The sequence below is a fragment of the Oncorhynchus masou genome, chromosome 30 (assembly GCF_036934945.1).
Source record: "Oncorhynchus masou masou isolate Uvic2021 chromosome 30, UVic_Omas_1.1, whole genome shotgun sequence".
NCBI lineage: Eukaryota > Metazoa > Chordata > Actinopteri > Salmoniformes > Salmonidae > Oncorhynchus > Oncorhynchus masou.
In genome coordinates this window covers 16,932,063-16,953,703 of record NC_088241.1, presented here as the reverse complement: position 1 = coordinate 16,953,703, position 21,641 = coordinate 16,932,063, and the positions used below count along the sequence as shown (strand labels likewise).

The 21,641-nt window shown below is 42.8% G+C and overlaps 1 protein-coding gene across 2 annotated transcripts; it reads left to right on the top strand.

The window, feature by feature from the left end:
* The first annotated feature begins 2,593 nt into the window (after positions 1-2,593).
* Positions 2,594-20,768, top strand: LOC135523096 (calbindin-like). Of its 2 annotated transcripts, XM_064949823.1 has the most exons (11): positions 2,594-2,754; positions 3,176-3,252; positions 7,806-7,880; positions 12,690-12,770; positions 12,909-12,965; positions 16,210-16,287; positions 16,440-16,495; positions 16,594-16,633; positions 16,743-16,796; positions 18,085-18,156; positions 19,805-20,768. In XM_064949823.1, the coding sequence occupies exons 1-11, from the start codon at positions 2,676-2,678 to the stop codon at positions 19,928-19,930; spliced, it is 795 nt and encodes a 264-aa protein (XP_064805895.1). In that variant the 5' UTR covers positions 2,594-2,675; the 3' UTR covers positions 19,931-20,768. The 2 variants fall into 2 exon arrangements, with proteins under 2 accessions (XP_064805895.1, XP_064805896.1); XM_064949824.1 differs by lacking the exon at positions 7,806-7,880.
* Positions 20,769-21,641: the final 873 nt, after the last annotated feature.

Sequence of the window (21,641 nt, the reverse complement as noted above, 5' to 3'; positions counted from 1 at the left end):
GAACCACCCAGTTTATAATGATGAATGGCAATGTCATATCCTGTCTCAGTGACTGATGGGAAAGGGAAGAGACAGTGTGATGAGAGTGGATGAGAGGAGGCCCCGGGAACAGGAATAAGCTGAATCATGTCAATGATGATAAGCATCATCATTGTAACACCTTTTATTTGTTTTTCTCATTTACAGAAAGGACTTTGAAGTAACTGGCAGAAAGTATTCATACTGTACCCCCTGACTTCTTCCACATTTAGTTCTGTTACAGCCTGAATTAAAAATATATTGAAATGAGATTTTTTTGTCATTGACCTGAACACAATACCCCATAATGTCAAAGTGGAATTAGTTTTTTAAAACATTTTAACAAATTCATTAAAAATGAAAAGCTGAAATTGGTTGAGTCAATAAGTATTCAACCCTTTTGTTATGGCACGCTTAAATCAGTTCAGAAGTAAAAATGTGCTTAACAAGTCACATAATAAGTTACATGCACTCACTCTGTGTGCAATAATAGTGTTTAACATGATTTTTTAATGACTACCTCATCTCTGTACCCCACACATACAATTATCTGTAAGGTTCCTCAGTCAAGCAGTGAATTTCAAACACAGATTCAACCACAAAGACCTGTGAGGTTTTCCAATGCCTCGCAAAGACGGGCACCTATTGATGGAACACAAGCATTTTGCTACACCCGCAATAACATCTGCTAAATTTTTATATGTGACAATAACAATACATTTTGATCTAATATATATATTTTTTTAAAGAACAGACATTGAATTTCAGCATTAGACTTGGGATGGTGTATCAACATACCCAGTCACTACAAATATACAGGCGTACTTCCTAACTCAGTTGCCGGAGAGGACTAAACCGCTCAGGGATTTCACTAAAGTTTACTAAAGTAATACTGCAGAAAATGTGGCAAAGAAATTCACTTTTTGTCCTGAATACAAAGTGTTATGTTTGGGGAAAATCCAATATAACTCATTACTGAGTACCACTCTCCATATTTTCAACCATAGTGGTAGCTGCATCGTGTTATGGGTATGCTTTTAATCGTTAACGACTGGGGAGTTTTCAGGATAACAAAGGCATCGAATGGATGTAAATACAGGCAAAATCCTAGAGGAAAACCTGGTTCAGTCTGCTTTCCACCAGACACTGGGAGATGAATTCACCTTTCAGCAAGACAATAACATGAAACACAAGGTCAAATCTACACGGGAGTTGCTTACCAAGAAGACAGTGGATGTTCCTGAGCGGCCGAGTTATAGCTTTGACTTAAATCTACTTGAAAATCTATGGCAAGATGTGAAAATGGTTGTCTAGCAGTGATCAACAACCAATTTGACAGAGCTTGAAGAATTTTGAAAAGAATAATGGGCAAAATCCAGGTGTGGAAAGCTCTAAGAGTCTTGCCCAGAAAGACTCACAGTTGTAATCGCTTCCAAAGGCACTTCTGCAAAGTATTGACTCAGGGATGTGAATACTTACGTAAATGAGATATTTCTGTATGTCATTTTCAATATAAATTGCAACAATAAAAAAAACATGTTTTCACTTTGTCATTGTGGGGTATTTTGTGTAGAGGGGTGAGAAATGTTTTGAATTCAGGCCGTAACAAAAAGTGGAATAAGTCAAAGGATATGAATACTTTCTGAAGGCACTGTACTATAGTGTACAACAACCCGAAAAAGGGGCATAAACCTCTTCATAGTACGTTCATATAGAAGTAACTTTGCGATACAATGTTGTTTGAAGCCATACAAGTCATAGACCTGTGCTGCATTTATATGCAGGGGTACACTGACTCTCCATAGCATTCATTGGCCACTGCCATCCATATCGAAGTTCAATTTTTCTCTTGTCACTCACAATATCGGTTATTGAAGGTAATATCTTCACTTTATTCTATTCCATTTCCCCATCTCCCAAAGCCACCTCGTGCACTGAATTGTTATTGATTGTGTGGACTATGTGTGTCCCATTTCCCTGTAAACACACATTATGAGGCAGCAGTCACCAGTCTTCTCTAATGAGTGGCACCACCCAATACAAAAGCCAATGGTGTAAGAGAAATGTAAAAGTAAGAAACAGAATCCTAAATCTCCATAGTTAGATAAGGAGTTGAGTCAGCCCAACTATCATGGAGGGTCCAGCCAGCAATTCGCATTTCAAAATATCCTTTCTGTCCTTTCATTCTTTTTTGAAGATTATGTAACTTTGCATAAGTCTTTTGCTACTCCATAATCCATTTATGGGTTTTATTTCATAAAGAGCCCTTGGATGGCCCTTAAATGCCAGAATAAAGAAGAGGGGGGTTGAGCTATTTTTTGGTTGAACAACTTCTACACTTTTGTGTGATAGAGTGTATATCTGGAGGGGGAAATGAAAAGCACGAAAAGCGGGTGCTCATTTAAATGGATCTCACATCTCCGTGCCCCCTGGCGCGCGTCAACGTGCTGCTGAGCTCCCGTTATTCCTGCGGCGGGAGGAGAGGAGGTGGCTAGTTTCCCGACGTCGGGGAAGGGGGGGGCGACAGTGAAAGATTAGCGTGATAGTGCTCCCTTTAAATACCGGGCACCGACTAATCAAAGCGTCTCATTCATAGCATATCCTCGGCCAGTGCAGCTATCTGGTACGCGCTCCGGTCCCCAAACCTAACCCGCGACATGGCAAACGCTTACCTGCAAGGAGTAGAGATCTCTGCATCACAGTTCCTGGATATTTTTCACCATTATGATAACGATGGTAACTTATTCTTTAATATTGTGGATTATTCATGGAGATGGCACTGAAGTAAAATATTTTTGGGAAGTTTTGCACCAAAGACCCTCATGGACATTTGCGCTTTTTAGCGGGTTTTCGAAAATATGTAGTAGCCTATAGTATATTGAATGAAAAACTCGATTTAGCTGTCAAGACTGATATTTGTTCTCTCAACTTTATCCATTGACATTTTATAGCGACATTTTCAATATTTACAAAACCCTAAATGACTGGAAAATATTATTATAATATGGTGATAGGTTTAGGCACTAAAATGGAAGTTCAGTCATACAGCTGTCATGAAACGGCAAATTATGGATTTGATCCTGTGCGTAATGTTCTTAAACTTAATGTAGGCTACTTTACGCATGTCTTTGATTGATTTGGTGCTTACTTCTTGCAGGTAATGGATATATTGAAGGGAAGGAGTTGCAGAGTTTTATAAAAGAACTTCAGCAAGCTCGAAAACAGGCAGGACTTGTAAGTAAACTGAATTATTTTAAATGTTTTAAACTTAAAACATGAATGTATTGGCAGTGGGCCTGATATCTAATTGTCTTCTCAAACTGAACTGTATCTAGTATTTAAATGTGTTTGGTGTGACTCATTCCAATTACCTTCATCAGATAGGTCATACAGTAGGCCAGACATATTGACATTGTGAAACCAATGGGTGGTTGATTAGGCTACTGGTGGTGCCACAGTTGAAAGCTTCAAGTTAAAACATTTTGGGTGCGCATGTGTGTGTGTGTGTGTGGGGGTGTGTGCGTGTGTGTGCTTGTGCGTGTGCGCGCGTGTGTGTGTGTGTGTGTGTGTGTGTGTGTGTGTGTGTGTGTGGTGCATTTCATGTAACGCTTCACTGAGCTTCCATTTTAAAGTACTGTCATGATATTGTGAAACTGGTTGTTCTTAATTGACCCTTCGCTAAGCCCCACCCCCCTTGGTTACTGTTGTAACCACGGACAACATTTTCCCTGGAAGCACAACTCCCCCTTCTAACCACTGGCGAAATCTCCTCACAATGATCTCAAACTGTGTTTTTCATACACAATGAAATTATACACTGACTACCGCTTGCTAATCAAGAAATTCTCTGGTATGTTGTAGTGGATTGTTATTACAATTGCTTCACTGGAACCTGGTAAAATTATATTTGTAGTCTGGCTAGCCAATGCATCTATGGCTCTGAATTCACTGTCAGCATGCAGTCAAAGCATACTGACCTCTTTTGGAGCAAAGTAGTGCTCTCAAATCATATCCTGATGTCGACAGCAGATTGGAGTTGTATTATAACATGGCTAACTTAGCTAGCTAACATACATTTCGAGAAAACAAGTTATATTTAGTGGCAAGCGAGCTAGCATTAACAACGTTTGATGGTCAATGAGCATGAGAAATAGCTAACCAGATGAACTACCAAACAATGTAACAGAAGTATAATTTTGGATTCTAAAAATACTCCATAAACAGGCTTTGGAATGAGAAGTGCCACTGGTGCACTATTCCATTGTCTAGCCATTTAAAACATGTATTTTATTTAAAGAACTCAGGTTTTCTCACAGCCCTCACTGGCTTTTATGTGTTTCAAACATGAGCTTCCTTGAGGTGTAGTACTCGAGACAGTTGCTATCCATTGGAGTGCTATGATTAGTTGCCCAGAATTCTGGGGCGGGGCTTAGCGAAGGGTCAAATGTCATTGATTAATACATTATGACTAGTTATGAGGTGTCAAGTACATGTCTGGTCTACCAATATTCCATGTCTTTCCATGCCTGAAAGACATGGAACAACCCCATATTCCTGTTGCATCAGATTGATGGGTTGATGGATGTATTTCCCACATTTCCACCTTGCTCAACTGTAAGCCCCGGTGCGGAAAAAGCAGTTTTGGAAAATTCTGTTTTCTATTCTGACCTTGTTATTTGACATTGGTATTTTTATTTGAGTCTTAACTCAGCATTTTGGGGTCTGAATTGGATTGAGTCACCCATTGCTCAGTGACAAACAGCACTGCAGTGCACTTTCCTACTTTGCATTTGGGAAAGGTTAAACACTTATTTCCCATTCTGTGTATAAGCAATTAGCCAAGCCTCTATAGAGCAAGCCATTTGGCACTCAATCCCAGATCTTTAAACAGGAGTAATGGTTCAACATTTGCCAGACACTGAAAACATCTTTTGATTTACTCTATGGGGAGAGAGCACGTTGGGGAGTTGATTATGGAAAATCACAGCATTTACCATCAAATTAAGTGCCCATTTACAACTGCCCAATCAATGGCCAGTGAGAAAACACCATTGAAGTGCATTTGAAGTAGAATTGGAGTTATTAGCATATCTGACACCACCTTATGCAGAGAGATGCCATAGATGGTTTCAACATTTTGCATGGGCATCATCATCATAGAGATCAATACAGAGATCAATGATTGGTTTTGACTGCACAGCGCATGCAGTGTGTTGATTGGCTCAGGGTCCTCTTACTTTGAAATTCCATGGAATTCAATCAAACATGCACTTTAACATTTGCAGAGTCACTTGACGTTGGATAGTCGATAAGGATGGCTTCCAAAGATGGCCGCCTACTCAATGGACACACACATAGACTAGAAGAAGAGTTCACTCGTAGTACATCTTCCTTTCATACAACATAATCATTTTACCCCGAAAGACAAGCCCAATGTTAGAATATTGCCTACTTTCTACATGTTGCTACGTATTGCCTACTTTCTACGTGTACACTTTTCTCTCCAGTGAGTATGCAAGGTGGTCTTCTTCTCTAGAGTTAACCTCTTGTGCCAGTTTCTCTGAAAGGAAAATTATGAAATGATAATGGTCATATATTTGGAACATATTTGGTCAGCGCTGGTGTGGTACTGGGATTTACAGATATTTGTTTATAGCATCTCAGGATATGGTTCACATTGTTCTTGAAGCAATGGATTGCTTTTATTGATTGTGTATTGGAGATTAAATGCAAATCTAAAAGTCTATCTGTTTATATTCCTACTATAGAAAGGCTCTATAAAACAGACATTAGTCAGTACTAAGGTACTTCTGATGTTCTCATAAAAACATATAGTACTAACGCCTCAATCTCACCGATAGCGTCATTGCATTTTGGTACAGCAGAAGTACATTCATTTCCAATGGAACGCTGAGTTTGCCTTGCAGCATTGCGTTGCAGAGGCATTTGCAGTGCGTTCTGTGTGGTGCATACGTTGGATTTATCCAAACTGTATGCGTCAAACTGTATGCGTAGACGACTTGACAGAAATGGTAGTAGAAGGTGAATGTTAAACTTTTGTTGAACACCTATCCAGATGATGCTGCGTACCATTTTGCGCAATGATGGTATAGGTGTGGTCGAGGTGTAAGATATATTGATATTTTATCCTTGGATATCAAATTTAATCTAGTTTTTTTTTTCTTTTTTACATCTATCTAACTCATTTACTTTTACCATCGACACAATGGGAATGAGTGATCATAGTAAAGGCCATGTCCATCTTTTACAGCAATGCTCAATTTGCAGCATAAAGCCTAAGCCTTACACAAATATGCAACACAAGAACGCAATTCACTACGCATGCAATAAAGCCCACTTCAACAGGCCTACTGCAAGGTCATGTAGCAGATAAGTGCTACCCTTTAAGTGTTACACATCATACAATATCTACAGTATCACATTGTCACATGTAACACTTCCAGTCCCAACATAGACAATCTCAAATGGCTGCCGTTAAAGGCCCAGTGTGTAGTCAAAAACTAGATTTTCCTATGTTTTATATATATTCCCACACTATAAGGTTGGAATAATAATGTGAAAATTGCTAAGAAGCTGTTTTTGTTTCTTTTTGACCATTTTGATGGAAAACAATCACAGTAAGCTACTTAATTGTTATCCATAAATCATTTGCTATTGAGATAAAATGGCTGCATTGGACCTTTAAGCATCTTCTATTATAACTTATTTTAGCATTCTCTTGTGGCACTTCGTATGCTTCTATGAAAGTACCTGACAGTATCAGTGCCTTGTCAACTCGATTCAATTAAACTGAACGTGTCAGTGGAGATCTCTGTCCCTCCACACCAGGCATTACATCAGTAGCTGGCTGGCTGTGCAGCCAGGTCAACTGTGATACAAGTCAGTATTTGACGTCCATCAATGTCTGAGGACGTCGGGAGATGACGTGGAACCAGCCTCTAGGGGCAACAGTGAGAGCTGTTACCTTCAAGTAGGTTTGGGTTTTGCTAGGGCGTTGTGAACGGGAATGGCAGATGGGCGTAAGCATCTGATTCGAAAGGTTGCAAGTTCTAATCTAGCGATAGAATGTTGTTTTTTATATTTTGTTTTAATCATATCCCAAAACCTAACCATTCAGAGTTACTGCCTAACCTTAAGAATGTTGAATAAATGCCTGAACTTAAGCCTAACCATAAAAATTCAGAGTTAATGCCTAAACTTAGCCTTAAATACTTAACTTTATATTTTAAACAACCTCGAAATTTGCCATTTGAGAAACATGGATCAACGTTTAATTCTGACGTGAGACTTTGAGAGCTGGTTGGGCCCCTCCGTACATGCATAATCAATGCATCGCGTGGCCGTCTGTATGCGTGCAGTGACATGGACTGACCAGTGCCAAAACTCTATTAGAATTGTGCTCTGATGGGTGAAGAATACAACACTCGCTCCTAATCTAATTCAGATTGGATAACATGGCCGTCTACTTATCATGTTAAATGGTGTTTGTGAGGACACAAGGTATACAAGGTCTTTCACGGCACCAGGTGCCTACTAAATAGCCTTTCCAGATATTTGAGGAGATTTACTGAGCCCTCTCATGTTATCAGTGCTTGTATTTCAAACTAAACGCTTCCCTGCATAAAACATAATTACCTGTTATAAGGATGTGCGAATACCTATTTAGTTTCGTTGTTAACTAATTATATGTTTATATGTTGATTTGTGTGTAATTATTCAAGGCAGAAGCTACTGCAATTAATTGACACAAATTTTCTCTCTCATAGGAGCTTACAGACCAAATGAAGGCTTTTGTACAGGAATATGAGAAAAATACAGATGCCAAAATTGGAATTGTTGAGGTGAGAGTCTACATAAACTCATGATGCAGTATACACACACAGTAGGTTAAGACCCACCTAGAATTTGGGACTTTCAGGGACACTGGATCTTGAAACACTGACAGGTTTAGATGGGGCTTCTCCCTCTATGAAAGGTGTTCAAATATAATTTTAAAAGACAGTCACTTTAGCCATGCGGGGTCAAGGGGATTCATATCTCTGCTATAGATGGATACTCTGAAGCTTTAGCTGACAGACAGGGTCCTGACAGGGTCATTCAGCTGTACACAAATGCACCAATGCACACACAATGATTACACATAAATAGAGGTAAGACATAATTTGAAAGTGGAAATAACATCTATTGTGTTTGGAATATGAGATTGCCGTTTAGATTGGATTCTCCAGGAGCATGATGGAAGAACAGGAGTCCTGTATGAAAACACATTTTTGTCATGGGGTGTTTCAATGCCCCCGGAATGGTTATATTGCAGCTGTCTGATGGATAGTCTAGCGGGAGTAGTCTGAAAGTTTAGGCTGGGTCTCAAACCCGATTTACAATGCATTTCTAAGCAGCCAGCTGGGTTTGCTAACTGGGCAAAAACTGGTAGAATCAATATTGTTTCATGTTATTTAAAAAAAATATAAATAAATGATGTGGCAGACCAGGGGGTTTGATCAAGACGTTCACACAGATCAGACAGACACAAGTGTGATACCTCAGTTTCAAGGGTGTTTATTTAAAACAAAGAAAAAGTAAAGAAACCGGTCTCCTTCAGGAGACCTCTTCCAGATTACCGTCTTCTGGGCTCCGGGGAATGCTGTCTCCTCTGGGGTAGAACACCGAGCCGGTAGCGATCTCTCACTACCTCCAACCCTCCCATGTGCTGCCCTCCTGGAAGCTTCATGGGCCCCATACTGCTGGTGAGCAAACAGCCCCTTGATTACTCACCATCCTCAATCAGGGTCTGATTGCTCACCAGCCTCAATCAGCCCCAATTAGTCCTGACCGGAGGACCCGTTGATACCTGGCACGTCCAGCAGAGGGAGCCACCACCGTGTGATGTAGACTCCGGCTGTCACCAGGCCTCGACGAGTCTCCCCCTGGTGGGTTGTCCGCAGTACGCCACACAAGAATCAACTGATGACTCAATCATTTGTGTCCTTTCCCCTGGCCATCCAGACCAGGGGATCATGGTCCGTGATCAGGGTGAAGTGGGTGCCCAACAGGTAATACTTAAGAGTGTCTAGCTCCCACTTCACCGCTAGACACTCTTTCTTAACATTCAAAACCTTGTTTTCTCGGGGTATCAAATTCCGGGTTATGTACATGATGGAGTGTTCCTCCCCACCGTGTACCTGGGACAGGATGTCCCCTAGTCCTGTGTCGCAGGCATCCGTCTGCACCAGCATCGGTACCTGGAAATCCCTCTTCACGAGAATTGGATGAGAGCACAGGACTTCCTTCAGGCACCTGAACGCCGCTTCGGCCTCATCCAACCACTTCATTGTTTTTGGGAGGCGGGCGGTGGTCAGATTGGTAAGGGCCATAGCCGCAAAATTGGAGATTAAAACCAGTTATAGTATCCTGCTAGCCCCAGGAAGGACTTGACCTGTGTCTTGGGGCATGGGCCAATCACAAACCGGCTGGACCTTCTTCTTCTGGGGCTTGATGTTCACATGTCCGATCAAATACCCCAGGTACTCCACCTTATCGATCCCCAGCTTGTATTTCTTGTGATTCGCTTGAATGAGCACGTCCAGGACCGCCTGGAGACACGTCAGCTGCTCTTCCCAACCTTGGCTGTGGATGATGATGTCATCCAAACAGGCCACTGCGTACTGTTGGTGGGGTCGGAGGACTTGGTTCATCAGGCCCTGGAACGTGGGCTGGGCTCCATGTACTGGACCTTTCCCAAATGGTCAATGAGCTTGTCTACCCTCGGAAAACATGTCCGTGTTCCGATCGATGAGCTCCCGGAGTGCTTGCTTCTGGGCCGGCCCGAGGTCCTCATTGCTCGAGACCACCACTAGCCCCGTCGACGTCCTGAGTTTCGACCACAACACAGCCAAGGCTGTCCTCACGTGTCACCTCTTCAATAGGTTCACGTGGTAAATCTGTTCGTGGTGCCATCTCCCTGGCTGCCGAGGTAATTTACGGGTCCCAGCTTCTCCGTCATCTCATACCGTGCCTTGTTGCCAAGAACTTACTTTCTGCATTGGGGATTAAAACTAGCACCTTCTCACCCACATGGAACTCTCTGGGCTGGGTACCCCGATTGTAAACCTTGGCTTGGGCGCACTGGGCCTTCGCCATATGTTCCCTTACCACTGGCCATATGCCTGTCATCTGCTCCCTCATCGTCTTTACGTGTTCCACCACACTGCGTAAGGGGGTCGGCTAGGCTTCCCACACCTCCCGTAGGGGAATGGCCTCGGGACAACGGTGGCATAATCTACTATTACCAGGATGTACCGGTGTCCTCAGGCCATTTTTACCAGGGGGCCCACTATATCCATGGCAATGCATTCAAACGGCACTCCGCTGGTTCCACTCGGTAGTGGAACCAGCGGGTTCCAGAAGTGTGCTTTTGGTGAGGTGATTTGACACTCGGGGCAGCTGCGGCAGTAGCCTTCCACGGCCTACCTCATCGCGGGTCAGTGGAACCAGGCGTTTCCGGGTCTTCTCAATTCCCAGGTGCGCCCCCAACAAATGGGTGTGGGCCAGCTGAAGAATGGTTCCGACATACCAGCGGGGCAGCAACAGCACCTCTCGAAGTACCCCTTGTTCATGGGACACCTGATACAACAGGTTATTTTTTATTTGGAAATGGGGGTATCGCCAGTCACTCACCCCCAGAACAAGCTGGCCATCCACCGCTATCACTCGGGCCGCGGAGGCTTTCAAGTCCGGATCCTCCCACTGGAAGTTGAAGAGGGGAAGCATGGGCTCCTCCTCCGGTTGTTCACCAGGCGAGGTTGGTTCTAGCACCCTCTCAAACCCCCAACTCCGGGTCCGTAGACACGGGGTTGGCAACTGCTTGCTTCCGGGCCGTGCAGGTGACGGTCTGTCCCCGCTCTCGTCGGTCGCCAGCTCATTCTCTTTTTCTCAGCTCGTGCCTCCGCATTGCCGAGAACAGTGAACAATCTAGTCCCAAAAGGAGGGGCACTGGTAACTCAGGTACAGCACCCATCTGACAGCTTCCTTGTGGCGTCACGATGGTGGCCTGCCTGGTCTAATACTGCCTTTCCGGTTAAATGTCGCCGTGGACACAGGAGACTGACACAGCATTACCACACTCCCAGAATCGAACAAAGCGTGTGTGTCGTGACCATTGACTTTCACCGGCACCATGGGTAGTTCACTGTGGGCACAACATGAGATGAGAATAGTTTACTGCATGGCCCAACTCATCTCCAGGGCCCGCTGATGGCATCAACCCCTCTTGAAAAGGGCAATTGCATGCGAGGTGTTCCCGGGCGACACACTCAAAACATCTCCTTCATTCTTCATCTTCCTGGGTTTTTTGGCAGCGGGTCAATTCTCACCCGGCTGTCTCTCCGGGGGTCTGCATTCCTTTAGCCCGGCTGACTGTCGGATTGGGGAGTACGGTGGTGGGGTCATCCTTCTTTCCCCCCCGACAGCTCCCGGACTTGACCTGCATCCCTTTCAGCAGGGCCTCTGTATTCTGGTGTGTCTCCACAGCTCACAAGATGTTCTCCAAGGTCTGGGCGCGTAGGTTTGTCGCCCTCTTCATGTGAGGTAGCACCCTTAAGAAGCGATTTATGACAACTTTGTCGATTACATGGAGGGTGGCTATGTCGGTTAGGAGCCATGCCCTGATGATACACAGTAGGTCGCTTATCTGGGCTCGTGAGGGAAGCTTCGGCCACAAACCTCCAGTCGTGGACCAGTTGGGCCCGACGGGCCAGGCTGTACCCGTGGCGGCTGAGTACCTCCCTCTTGAGACAGTTGTAGTTAGCCACCTGTTCGGTGTTGAGTTCATAATACGCCTTTTGGGCATCTCCGGACAGGAAAGGGGCCAGCAGACTCGTCAAATTCACCTTGGGCCAACCTTCCCGGAGTGCTGTCCTTTCAAACGTGCAGAGGGAGGTCGTCATCCTCTGTTAGTTTAATTAAAAACTGATTGGGATGCGATTCGGTCTGCGTTTGTCCGCGCAGCTTCCTGACGTCCTTCAGCAGGTGGACATTCTGTAGACGCTGTTCTTCCAGCATTCGTTCCTGAATGCCCTGTTGCACTTGTTGTGCCTGAACAAACTGAGCTATCAACTCGGCCAAGCTGATACTGCGTAAATGTCAACCCTGGTCTGACCACGTTCTCAGACTTGCCCTGTCCAGTAGCAACCCTCCCATGTGCTGGCCTCCTGGAAGCTTTATGGGACCCGTATGGCTGGTGAGCAATCAGCCCCTCTGTCTGTCACAAGGCCTCGACAAGACTCCCCCTGGTGGCTTGTCCGCAGTACGTCACAATGATGACATTGAATCAATGTGGAAAACTGATTGGATTTGAAACAAGTAATCAACATAAGGGAATTTAGTCTTTTTTTTCACCCAACTTTAACCTAAATCCAATGACCTAGTGACATTTTTTTGTTGTTTTCACGTTGAATTCTCAACCAAACGTAAATCAAAATTAGACGTTTAAATAACGTCTGTGCCCAGTGGGTTGTGGCTAAACTGTCACATGGTGCCATTCTTTGCCACTGATCTACTGTTAAAAATAAATGGGATGTTGAACCAATGTAAGCATGTTTCAGGACAATACAGTGTTATCTCTTATATATGTTCTTCTTTTCTCTGTGTCACAGCTAGTACAAATATTGCCCACAGAGGAGAACTTCTTGTTATTTTTCCGGCAACAGTTGAAGTCTTGTGCGGAATTTATGCAGGTATTTTTCTATTAACCAATATTATCTATTTTAAATGTTTTCAAGTGGCTCTTGACATAAATATAGTTTTTAACCGATTTAACTATTCTCTCCTCATTGATGATACAAACCCCTATTTCACTCATTGTCTCATTCCAGGCTTGGCGATGTTATGATGCCGACCATAGTGGCTACATTGAAGCAGATGAGCTGAAGGTGAGCAATGCTGGACTGTAACTTGCCTCCCAATTTGTATCTTGATGAACTGTTTCATTGTCCTCTCTATTTCATTAAGGGGATATAGGCTCACAAGGAGCCTCTGAGGTCAAGGCTCATCTGGACTGTAACTTGAAATCCTTTTTTTATTGTAAATAATTTTGGTAATTGAGCATTTTATACGAGTCTCGGGGGAGTTTTGTCTGTCTTAATAACCCCAATACCAAAGTTTGACTCATATACAGTACCAGTCAAAAGTATGGACACACCTATCCATTCAAGGGTTTTTCTTTATTTTTACTATTTTCTACATTGTAGAATAATAGTGAAGACATCAAAACTATGAAATAACACATATGGAATCATGGAGTCCCCAAAAAAGTGTTAAACAAATCAAAATATATTTTATATTTGAGATTCTTCGAAATAGCCACTCTTTGCCATGATGACAGCTTTGCACACAATTGGCATTCTCGCAGGTGACCTGGAATGCTTTTCCAACAGTCTTGAGTTCCCACATATGCTGAGCACTTGTTGGCTGCTTTTCCGTCACTCTGCAGTCCAACTCATCCCAAACCATCTCAATTGGGTTGAGGTCAGGTGATTCTGGAGGCCAGGTCATCTGATGCGGCACTCCATCACTCTCCTTGGTCAAGTTGCCCTTACACAGCCTGGGGGTGTGTTTTGGGTCATTGTCCTTTTGAAAAACAAATGATAGTCCCACTAAGCTCAAACCAGATGGGATGGCTGTGGTAGCCATGCTGGTTAAGTGTGCCTTGAATTCTAAATCAATCACAAACCGTGTCACCTGCAAAGCACCCACACACCATCACACCCACCTCCTCCTCCTCCATGCTTCACGGTGGGAACCACACATGCGGAGATCATCCGTTCCTCTACTCCGCGTCTCACAAAGACATGGTGTTTGGAACCAAAAATCTCAAATTTGGACTCATCAGACCAAAGGACAGATTTCCACCAGTCTAATGTTCATTGCTAGTGTTTCTTGGCCTAAGCAAGTCTCTTCTTCTTATTGGTATCCTTTAGTAGTGGTTTCTTTGCAGCAATTCGATCATGAAGGCCTGATTCACGCAGTCTCCTCTGAACAGTTGATGTTGAGATGTGTCTGTTACTTGAACTCTGTGAAGCATAAATTTGGGCTGCAATCTGAGGTGCAGTTAATTGCCCATTTCTGAGGCTGGTAACTCTTAATGAACTAATCCTCTGCAGCAGAGATTACGCTGGGTCTTCCTTTCCTGTGGTTGTCCTCATGAAAGCCAGTTTCATCATAGCGCTTAATGTTTTTTTGTTATAGGGCTATTTTGCTTCCTCTGGTCCTGGGGCCCTTGTTAAGGTCAATATCACCATGAACTTTACCCAGTACCAGGACATTTTAGCCAAAAACCTGGTTGTGTCTGCCAGGAGGCTGAAACTTGGATCTTCCAGCAAGACAATAACCCCAACCACACATCAAAATCCACAAAGAAATGGTTAGTTGACCACAAAAAAAATCTACATTTTGCAATGGCCATCTCAGTCTCCAGACTTGAACCACATTCAAAACCTGTGGTTTGAATTGAATAGGTCCATAAGCACAGATGAAGGATATCATGGATCTGTATGAAGAACGGGTCTAAGATGCTTTCCAATGTATTCTTCAATCCATAAAACATTTTTGAAAAAGGCTCAGTGCCATTATCCTCGCAAGGTGAGGTATTGAAAACAGGGGTGCCAATAATTTTGACCTCTATCTTCTTGTGGAAAAAAAGCAACTGTATTAGTATAAAATAATTTCATTTTTGTTTTTGTTGAGCATACAATATACAGTGCCTTCAGAAAGTATTCATACCCCTTGAGTTTTCCACATTTTGTTGCGTTACAGCCTGAATTCATAATTGATTACATAGATTTCTTTTCCTCACCCATCTACATACACAACACCGCATAATGACAAAGATATAAGAAGTTTAGACATTTTTGCAAATTTATTGAAAATAAAATACAGAAATATCTAATTTACATATATATTTACATGCCTGAGTCATTACTTTGTAGAAGCATCTTTGGCGGTGATGACAGCTTTGAGTCGTCTTGGGTATGTCTGCATCAGCTTTGCACATCTGGATTAGGGGATTTCCTCCCATTCATCCTTGCAGATTTTCTCAAGCTATGTTAAGTTAGATGGGGAGCGACGGCTAATAGCAATCTTCAAGTCTTTCCGCAGATTTTCAAAGGGATTCAATGATGTGGCTTTCATGTGGCTTTTGGCAAACTCCAAGCGTGATATCATGTGTATTTCTCTCAGGAATGGCTTCCGTCTGGCCACTCTACCATGAAGCTCATATTGGTGAAATGTTGTAGAGACTGTTGTCCTTCTGGTAGGTTCTCCCATCTCAGCCAAAGAACTCTGTAGTTCTGTCAGAGTGGCCATTGGGTTCTTGGTCACCTCCCTGACTAAGGTCCTTCTTGCCCGGTTGGTCAGTTTGGTCGGGCGGCCGGCTCTAGGCAGAGTTTGGGTAGGTCCATATTTTTTTACATTTCCCAATGATGGAGACCACTGTGCTCTTGGAAACTTTGAACACTTTAGAAATTGTTTTATACCCTTCCCCAGATATATGCCTCATCACAAGTATAACTCAGAGCTCTACAGACAGTTCCTTGGACTTCATGGTATAGCTTCTGCTCTGACATGCACTGTCAACTGTATGACCTTATATAGACAGGGGTGGTTGTTTCTAAATCATGTCCAAACAATTGAATTGGCCACAGGTAGACTCCAATCAAGTTGTAGCGACATCTCAAGGACGATCAAAGGAAATTGGATGCACCTGAGCTCAATTTAGAGTGTCATAGAAAAGGGTTGTGAATACTTATGTAAATTAGGTATTTGTGTATTTCATTTTTAATACATTTGCTAAACTTTCTAAAACCACGTTTTCACTTTGTCATTATGGGGTATTGTGTTTAGAAGGGTGAGAACATTTTTCTCCATTGAATACGTTTTGAATTCAGGTTATAACACAACACAATGTGGAATAAGTCAAGGGGTATGAATACTTTCTGAAGACACCGTAGCTCAGTATTTGTATTGTTTATTTTATACAGTCTTTTTTGATCATCTTTATCAACGGTGCCAAAATTTTTGGACCTGACTGTACATCCCGGACAGCAATGCAGTTCAAATGTGTCTGCTATAGCAGGCGTTGTTGTCAAACTGATCTTTCTGCTTTTGCTTCATTTCCAGAACTTTTTGAAAGATCTGCTTCAGAAGGCTAAGAAACCATATGACGAAAAGAAGTTAGACGAGTATACACATACCACAGTAAGAATATAGTTTATACTTATGCAGCTAGCCTCCGCAACAACTTTAAGAACAGTGTAGCTAAATGGCTACAACAAATAGCTCTGTACAGTGTAGTCCTTCATTTTCTGTTTTGTATTGCTTTAATTCGTTTATTTATTTTTCTCTTCCAGCTCAAAATATTTGACTCAAACCACGATGGGAAGTTGTGTTTGGCAGAAATGGCAAGGTCTGCTTATGGAGTTTTGTCCTGTGTGATATGAATGATATATCTGTCTACACATTGTGCTGTATATGACCTGAACAATGTGTGTATTTTTTCAACAGGCTGCTACCGGACGAGGAGAACTTTCTACTCAAGTTTCAGGTTAGTGGTTATTCCCAGAGTAAATCCGAGATGGAATCGGAAAATCAGATTGACCTTGACTCAATTGTCTCCTCTCCCTCTCCTTCTCCCTCCTGTCTTTCTGTTACAGAATGTGAAAATGGTGAGAAGAGAGTTCAACAAGATCTTTGAGTTATACGATCAGGTACGTTCCAATAATACATTGTCATTATACACCATTTTCCAAAAAATAAGAATCACTCTCTGTTACGGCTTTTTGAATGTTTCAATGCCTCTCAAGACAGTATGAACCAGGACAGAAAGTGCTTCAGAAAGTGCTAGTCTAGGAAATTGCTGCTCTCCTGGGATGCACTCCCTCAATCTTTCTCTCTTATCCTCTTTATCTATCTCTCCTTCTCTTTCTTGCTCTTGCTCTCTCTCTCTCTGTCTATCTACCAATTTCCCTTCCTATTGCCCTTATTTGTATGCACAATGGATACAGTGCATGGTCCCCCCCTGCCACCATCACTCTTCCTCTCTCTCGCTCTCTCTCTTCCCCCATCCCCATTTACCCCACCCTCTCTCCCCCTATAATGTATGACTGTCTCTGGAGCAGGTCGGCCCATACCTTCTCTCCCGTGGCAGCGCCTGTAATCCATATTCACTGGCAGGTTCATGTTGCACATGCGGGCAGGCAGGGTAGCAGGCAGACAGGCAGGCAGGCAGGGTGGCAGGCAGGCAGGCATGGAGGCAGACAGGCAAACAGACAGGGAGGCGGGCAGACAGACAAGGAGGCAGGGAGGGTGGCGCTCTGGGCCTTGCAGATATGTGACAGACAAGTAATTGGGGCAGCAAATGACAACACCTTCTTTCGTCTGCCTGTAGAGCATTACAGGACAATTAATCTGAGTGGCTGGCTGGCTGATCATGCTTTTCCATTTGTTTTAGTCTTCGACCATAGAACCTGGTCTAAAGATTTAGATTGTTAGAAGTGCCATGTTGGCACCTACTGTCCCACATGGTTCCTGATGATGGTGCTCTTGTTGCCAACATAGAGGATTGATTGCTAGACTAGGTACAGTATTTCTTTTGCTCTGAATGGAGTTGGACACACAGAGAACTCCCCTAAAGTGGATAGCGATATCCTTGTAAAGGTATCAGCGATGTGGTTATCATATTATAATATTGCTTTCAGGGAACACGAGCCAGTACAAAGATGACCAAAAACAAACCGTTCAAATTCATGAATAGAAAATACGAGCAAATATCATAAGGGCCCATGAACAGGCTGTTCAAATATACACATCTGTTCATTAGGCTTATTGTTTTGTTTGTTTACTGAGATCTGTCTTGTGAGATGCAGCGTGGTATCATGTTGACACTGCATACCAAACCAAACCCAAAGGCGGGCTAAATGGTGTGACATTGTGTTTCTTGTGTGTCTCTCTCTGTCTTTCTCCCTCTCTCTCTCTCTGTCCTTCTCTGTCTGTCAGGATGAGAACGGCTATATGGATGAGAATGAGCTGGATGCCCTCCTCAAAGATTTGTGTGAGAAGAACAAGAAGGTGGGTTTCCATTCTGTTTAATTGATGGAGAAGAGCGGAGACTAATGGCAAGATTCAATCAGTTCCAGCCTTAACCCGCGATAATCAAGAACTGCATACCAGTCTCATTGTTTTTATGTAGGCGATGTCTGAGGTGTAACTGCATTGGAGCTCTCAAATCATTTAGCAGCTCCCGGCGTTATACTTATCGCGGACATTGTCATTGGATGCGCCAAGTTGAATTAGTAATAAACCCACACCGCTGAAACACCAGCTATGCGGGTGTCAGCTTTCAATGGTTAACGCTGGATCTGATTGAATCTAGGTCTGAACAGTCCACACAAATATTTTAGTTTTTCATTGAGACTTCAAATATCACAGAGGGCCTCTTCTGTTGCCTGTGGTGATATGATTGGCCTGAGGACAATCACAATACCTCTTCAAACAAACTCATGAGCGCATGCTTAGAACTGGACAGATATCCAATCTCTCTGTCTCTGTCTCTCTCTCTGTCAATTCAATTCAAGGGGCTTTATTGGCATGGGAAACGTGTTAACATTGCCGAAGCAAGTGAGGTAGATAATATACAAAAGTGAAATAAACAATAAAAATTAACAGTAAACATTACACATACAGAAGTTTCAAAACAATAAAGACATTACAAATGTCATATTATGTATATATACAGTGTTGTAACAATGTACAAATGGTTAAAGTACACAAGGGAAAATAAATAAGCATAAATATGGTTTGTATTTACAATGGTGTTTGTTCGTCACTGGTTGCCCTTTTCTTGTGGCAACAGGTCACACATCTTGCTGTTGTGATGGCACACTGTGGAATTTCACCCAGTAGATATGGGAGTTTATCAAAATTGGGTTTGTTTTCGAATTCTTTGTGGATCTGTGTAATCTGAGGGAAATATGTGTCTCTAATATGGTCATACATTGGGCAGGAGGTTAGGAAGTGCAGCTCAGTTTCCACCTAATTTTGTGGTCTCTCTCTCTCTCTCTCTCAGTCTGTCTGTCTCTCTCTGTCTCTCTGTCTCTCTCTCTCGGTCTGTCTGTCTCTCTGTCTGTCTGTCACTCTCTCTGTCTGTCACTCTCTCTCTCTGTCTCTCTCTCTCTCTCGGTCTGTCTGTCTCTCTCTCTGTCTGTCACTCTCTCTCTCTTTCTCTCTCTCGGTCTGTCTGTCTCTCTGTCTGTCTGTCACTCTCTCTGTCTGTCACTCTCTCTCTCTGTCTCTCTCTCTCTCGGTCTGTCTGTCTCTCTGTCTGTCTGTCTGTCTGTCTGTCACTCTCTCTGTCTGTCACTCTCTCTCTCTTTCTCTCTCTCTCAGTCTGTCTGTCTCTCTGTCTGTCTGTCACTCTCTCTGTCTGTCACTCTGTCTGTTACTCTCTCTCTCTTCCTCTCTCTCTGACAGCTGACTTTAAAAATACTTTTCTGGATGTCAATATATCAAAGCCATATGTGACCTGCGTGTAGAGCCTACTCCTCTTTTCTTGTGCAAATATTTTGTGTCATCTTTATGAGCTAAGCTTTGGCCCAGCAACCATCTCATAGCCGCAGGGGATTTTGAAATGAAAAAGTAGGGTCAATGTCAAATCTGTAAAAGTCAAGGGATGAAAATGACAAGTTGGATGTCTGCATCTGTTTCTTGTCTCCGACAGGTGCTGGAAGTCAACAAAATCCCCACATATAAGACCGCCATTATGGCGCTATCAGACGGGGGAAAGCTGTACAGGACAGAGCTAGCACTGGTGCTCTGTGCTGAGGACATTTCAGCCCCCTTATAAACCACTCCTCTTTCCACCTAACCACACCCCCTCCATCCCCTTCCAACCCGCCTCCCTTCCCCTCACTCATGAAGTGTTTAAAGATACTGTAGCTTGAAACTCCAAGAACGTAGGGTGTATTTTTGTTTCAGTTTTTGCTTTTCTTTCAATAAATCAGTCAATTTGCCAGTGACAGTGTGTGTGTAGCTAGGGCACATTATCAGAGACATAGGGTGTCACATACTTTTCAAACCTTTTGTTTCTATACTCTTTGTAAATGTACAGATTTTTGTAACAATGAGATTGATACCACCATTGAAAGTCCCTGTACTTTGTCTTCTCTATACTACATACTCCAACCTCTCATTGGCTGAAAGAGAGGGTGTGTCCCCTACTGACCAGTGACAACAATGTTTACTGTATTGTTAATTAATATCTCTACACCAAGTAGTCAAACTACTAGTAACAATAACTTATTATAATTATATCCCTCCAGTAGCCTAAGCAATACGTTACTAAAATGTTTCTGTAATGTGGTGCATGGAAATTAAAAATAAAGAAAATAGCGGAAGAACAGTTCCGTGATGTGAGACAATTTTAAGCTATATATTGTTTTGCAGTGCATGTTAGTTGCTGAAGGCTAGCCTTGTATGGAGATACTACTGAATGGACAAGCACATATCTCAGAGTTGTGTAGCCTAACCCCCATGACCCCTGACCTGCCCTGTGTACAACGATGGTGCCAGTCTCTGATGTGCGACATGGACCTTTTTTTGCACTGTAAACAATGCCATGCCCCACCATGCTGGGCACCAGAAACACTGTGTAAGATGTAATAAAAACTAAATTTAACAACTACCTTACACCCCAACTGTGTGCATCGCTGTGTTGCTATTTGACTGACGTAGGGGACAATGTAGGGGACAATGTCAAGAATGATATGGATGAAACATAATAATAATTCATTTAATATGAAAAGCGCTGAAGAAAATAACTAAAAAAGTGTATATATACAGAGTGTACAAAATATTAAGAACACCAGCTCTTTCCTTGACGTAGACTGACTAGGTGAATCTAGGTAAAAGCTGTGATCCCTTGTTGATGTCACTTGTTAAATTCACTTCAATCAGTGTAGATGAAGGGGAGGAGACAGGTTTAAGAAGGATTTTTAATCCTCGAGACGGATTGGGTATGTGTGCCATTCAGAGGGTGAACGGGCAAGACAAAAGAGTGAAGTGCCTTCGAACAAGGAATGTTAGTAGGTGCCAGGCGTGCCGTTTTGTGTCAACTGCAACGCTGCTGGAGTTTTCACGCTCAACAGTTCCTGTGTATATCAAGAATGGTCCACCACCCAAAGGAGATCCAGCCAACTTGACACAACTGTGGGAAGCATTGGAGTCAACATGGGCCAGCATACCTTGTAGAGTTCAAGCCCTGACGAATTGAGGCTGTTCTGAGGGTTAAAGAGGGGGGTGCAAGTTGCAACTTAATATTAGGAAGGTGTTCCTAATGTTTGTTATATTCAGTGTGTATATATATATATATATATATATATATACACACATACATACAGTGGGGCAAAAAAGTATTTAGTCAGCCACCAATTGTGCAAGTTCTCCCACTTAAAAATATGAGAGAGGCCTGTAATTTATCATAGGTACACTTCAACTATGACAGACAAAATGAGAAAAAAAATCCAGAAAATCACATTGTAGGATTTTTAATTAATTTA